General features: G+C 49.9%; 1 protein-coding gene across 1 annotated transcript; it reads left to right on the top strand.

Moving 5' to 3' along the window:
• Window positions 1–3,001: 3,001 nt before the first annotated feature.
• LOC122433259 (cytochrome c oxidase subunit 6A2, mitochondrial) lies at window positions 3,002–3,667 on the top strand. Its single transcript, XM_043455995.1, has 3 exons — window positions 3,002–3,161; window positions 3,306–3,442; window positions 3,539–3,667. The coding sequence occupies exons 1-3, from the start codon at window positions 3,089–3,091 to the stop codon at window positions 3,620–3,622; spliced, it is 294 nt and encodes a 97-aa protein (XP_043311930.1). The 5' UTR covers window positions 3,002–3,088; the 3' UTR covers window positions 3,623–3,667.
• The last annotated feature ends 873 nt before the right edge of the window (window positions 3,668–4,540 follow it).

Below are 4,540 nucleotides of genomic sequence, written 5' to 3'. Positions count from 1 at the left end.
TATGGAAGTCCCGAGGTCTAACATCATTTTGAGATTGAAAAGGAACAACTTCTCTCTGGTCCCTCAAACTTCACAGTTTACAAAAGGATTTAGAGAGGTGGTAGGCAAAGATAAGTTACTGAAAACCATATCTTCTTGGTATGGACAAGCATAATATTAAATGATGTCTCAACATCAGTGATAAATGACTTCCCTTGTGTTTCATAAAAATTATTTGTTGGTTTTCCTAACAATGTACTGTTAGCATAAAAAAAAAGTCCAGGTAGCTAGTGAGAATTCAGACTGCACAGAAATGCCTCATAGCATTGCCCATCGCATTTCCAGGCTTACTACCTGAGTCCTTGATTCCTCTTTCTCTCATAGCTCTGCACCACATCCTTTTCCTTTTATTTACTTATTTTTTTGGCTGCACTGGGTCTTCCTTGTGGTGCTTGGGCTTTCTCTAGTTGCAGTGCTCAGGGGCTTCTCTAGTGGTGAGGTGTGGGCTTAGCTGACCCACAGCATGTGGGATCTTAGTTCTCCAACCAGGGATCGAACCCATGTGCCCTGCATTGGCAGGCAGATTCTTGACCACTGGACCACCAGGGAAGTTCCCATCCTTTTTGTTCTTCTCAGGGAAGATTTCTCAAGCCCATCATTTTCTTGCTGTTGCCAGCACTACTACTTTAAGTGCCTATTGTTGTCATCATCTGCCTGGATTATTGCAAAAGACTCCTCATCAGCCTCCCCTGCATCTAGTCCGTGCATTCTGGTTCATCATCTGTATAATCCACCAGTGACAGCGCTCCCTTAAACCCCAGGCTCCAACATCAAATCTGATGTCACTCCCCTGCTTCAAAGCATCTGTGCCTAAGCCCCACCCCCAGCGTGGCCTGCACGAGTCAAATGCTCCAGCACTGACGTCATAAATCCTCACCCTAGCTTTGCCCCACCTCTGCAGCTTTACTGGCTATGGCCTTTCACACCTCCATGCTTCTGTGCTTATTTCTGACTTCCCAGAATGCCCTTCCCCCTTTTCTATCACCTAAAGTCCTAATTATATGAGCCCCAGCTCCACTGAAAGTTTTCCCAAACTCTCCTATCACATTCGATGTGGTGTCTGCTTCAGTGGCATTAGGAATCATCACGACATCAGGTCACTTGTCTGACTCCCCCAGAGTCTCTGGCCTAGCGTGTGACACAGTAGGTGCTCAATAAATATTAACTGAATCAAGGAATCACTTCTGGTTGCTCAGGGTTTTTTTTATGCTAAGACTCAGGTTCTTTCTCTCTTTTTAATTGGCTGCACTGGGTCTTAGTTGCGGCAGGCAGGATCTGTTTAGCTGTGGCACGTGAACTCTCAGTTGTGGCATGTGGAATCTAGCTCCCCAGTCGGGGCTCAAACTCAAGCCCCCTGCACTGGGAGCTCACAGTCTTAGCAACTGGACCACCAGGGAAGTCCCCAAACTCAGGTTCTTTTATCCTTGTTTTCTTTCCAAAGTGGGCACTCTTGGAAAGTTAACCAAAGTGACCATACGCAATTTAAGCCTTCCCAGTCACTTTGCCTGCCAGTCAATGAGATCATGGTAATTTCTATAGCAATAACATAGAAAAGCAACTAAAAAATGCTTTTTATTTGGGTCCAGTGCCTTTTCCCCACACATCTGTGTTTAGTCATTCAGTCGTGTCTGACTCTTAGTGACCCTTTGGACTGTAGCCCACTAGGCTCCTCTGTCCATGGGATTTTTCAGGCAAGAATACTGGAGTGGATTGCCATTTTCTCCTCCAGGGGATATTCCCAACCCAGGGATCAAACCCGAGTCTCCTATGTCTTCTGCACTGCAGGCAAGTTCTTTACTTACTGGGCCATCCAGGAAGCCCAGCATCTGTAGTAATGCTGCTCCTGCTGTTGCTAAGTCGCTTCAGTCGTGTCAGACTCTGTGCGCAGCCCACCAGGCTCCCCGTCCCTGGGATTCTCCAGGCAAGAACACTGGAGTGGGTTGCCATTTCCTTCTCCAATGCATGAAAGTGAAAAGTGAAAGTGAAGTCGCTCAGTCGTGTCTGACTCTTAGCGACCCCATGGACTGCAGCCTACCACGCTCCTCCGTCCATGGGATTTTCCAGGCAAGAGGACTGGAGTGGGTTGCCATTGCCTTCTCTGTCTGTAGTAATGAGATTATCACAAACTGCCAGGATGGTCTCATCCGTTTCTGCAGTAGGTGTACTTGAGCATGTGCGCCACAAGAGGGCGACAACAGCAGAGGATGCCAGCAGCCCTTGGGCCGTTGGCCAAGCACCAGACAGAAAAGCTCTTAGTGGGATCTTGCAGGGTGAGACTAAGGGATGGGACTCCCCAGGGAATTGTTTGGTGATGACCAGCAAAACTCTGAGGGGAGAGAGAGGCACCTCCGACCTTTTCGGGTAAAAATACTCCTCTTCATTTTTGTTTTTACCAAGAGCCATAATCTTGAGTAGGGAGGGAGTTTAAGAGTTGGACTGCATGTGGACAAAGAAATCAAGTAACTGTAACTGAAATAGGGCCCCGTCTTCTCAGTAGCAATTCCAAAGTCCAACTGGGAAAAAGCGACTGTAGGAAGAATTCCATTATAGCTCAGTGAGGGCCCCAGAATAATTTAGCAATATTATATATAACATCTAACTGTTCAACAAGTTACTAAAACTTTGTTACTTTATTTAAACTTCACTGAGATCATTTAAGGTACAAATTACTATACAGTATACACCTGAAAAAACCTGAGATTCAAAAGGACACTGCATTCATTCTCCAAATATTTATTAAAGGCCTACTGTGTGCCAATCACTGGGTCTAGAGTATTGAGCAAAATTAATTCCCTCCAACTATAAAAAGAAGGGCATATTGTACTTTAAATGTCCCCTTACCAAAATGAGAGGCACAGTAGAGCAAGCTGCCTGGAGAGAAAGACCTCTTGCCAGCCAGGCCTCGTTTTAAATATAGAAACCCCCTAAAAATAGCCGCCCATGCAAGGGACTCAACAGGTGATTGGCAGGAACAGAGGGGAGGGGAACCGAGGCCTCGCTGAAGGAGAAGGAAAGGACAGTGGCCTTGTCCCCAGCTTCTGCCACCGACATGGCTTTGCCTCTGAGGTCCTTGAGTCGGGGCTTGGCCAGTGCGGCCAAGGGAGACCATGGCGGGACAGGAGGTGAGTGCAGCTGGGGCCTGACCCTGTGGCTTCCTGACCTTGTCCCTCGGTTCCCCCCACCCCCTGCCCCTGGGGCCTTCCAGGGTCCAGGCCTCCCCCTATCTCTCTCTCACCCCTGCCTTCCTCCCCCACCCTCCGCTGCAGCCCGCACCTGGCGCTTCCTGACCTTCGGGCTGGCGCTCCCGAGCGTGGCCCTCTGCACCCTCAACTCCTGGCTCCACTCGGGCCACCGCGAGCGCCCGGCGTTCATCCCCTACCATCACCTCCGGATCCGCACCAAGGTACACCGACCCCTTGCGGACGCGCGCAGGCGGCTGAGCCAGGGGATGGGGGACCCCCAGACTGACATCTCGCTCCCCTTCCCTCTCTCTCCACAGCCCTTCTCCTGGGGAGACGGCAACCACACTTTTTTCCACAATCCCCGGGTCAACCCTCTGCCCACGGGTTATGAAAAGCCTTGAGGCTTGGCTGATGCCCCCAGACACAATAAAATTGTGGAAGCTGTGTGTCCGCGGCTCCTTGGGGACCACGGGGCAGGGCGGGGCTGGTTCTAGCTGGGCGCATGCGCACAGTGCAGTGGGTGCTCCACGTGCTCTTCCCGAGATCCTGACTCCCGAGGGATTCGAGAGAGAGCATCCTTGATGGACAGGTAGGAGACAGCCCCTGCCCTTTCACCTATTCCTAATTAGGGCTCCAGGTTGTAAAAGGCTTTCACATACACTGATTTCTCATGATAACCCTGGCAGCAAGGTATAATTTCGATTCTCTTTTCTCCAGAGGAGGAATTTGAGATGCTCAGAGATAAAATGACTGAAATTCAGGCAGCTCACAAGAGGCCCGGAGGGACCTCCGGGCTGCAGGCCCTGAAGTACCACATGGTTGCCAGACACGCCCTGAGGGCCTCTCTGAGTTCCCGCTGTGTGGAGACAACAGTGATTTCAAACACAGATCTACAGCCCTGCATGAGAGGCTTCATGAGCTAATTCTGGATTTGGGATATTTCAGTCATGCTCTACACCATCATTCACGGGTCTTCTGTATTATTTGGGGGATGTTAGATGCTCCCTTTCTGGAAGTGTGGTTCTCCTAGCTTCCGGGGACCCCATTCAAGGGTTCAAGCTCTGGATATTTCTTTCAACTTCTGGGACAGTCAGCTCACTTGTCGTTACCAGGGAGCCTGAGCGGAAACCCATGACCAACACACACACACACACACACAAACAGAACTACTCTTGGCCTCCTAACACTGCTTACAGTGTGCTTATGCTCACAGGTCCCAATCAACTGAGAGAGTAAGAAAACATCTCTATTCACGAGCAGCCCCACCCGCCTAGAACAGCGCTGAGGTTCCCGGATTAGAGCTCTTCCTTACAGCATAG

Source organism: Cervus canadensis, chromosome 32, assembly GCF_019320065.1.
Source record: "Cervus canadensis isolate Bull #8, Minnesota chromosome 32, ASM1932006v1, whole genome shotgun sequence".
In the NCBI taxonomy this organism is placed as follows: Eukaryota; Metazoa; Chordata; class Mammalia; order Artiodactyla; family Cervidae; genus Cervus; species Cervus canadensis.
This window is presented reverse-complemented; position numbering and strand designations above follow the sequence as displayed.

What these genes read in the sequence shown, in the direction of transcription:
- LOC122433259 (XM_043455995.1), top strand. Translation starts at nt 3,089, where the DNA reads ATGGCTTTGCCTCTGAGGTCCTTGAGTCGGGGCTTGGCCAGTGCGGCC. An exon ending in AGACCATGGCGGGACAGGAG is followed by an intron (nt 3,162 to 3,305) that starts GTGAGTGCAGCT and finishes CCTCCGCTGCAG; the next exon opens with CCCGCACCTGGCGCTTCCTG. An exon ending in ACCTCCGGATCCGCACCAAG is followed by an intron (nt 3,443 to 3,538) that starts GTACACCGACCC and finishes CTCTCTCCACAG; the next exon opens with CCCTTCTCCTGGGGAGACGG.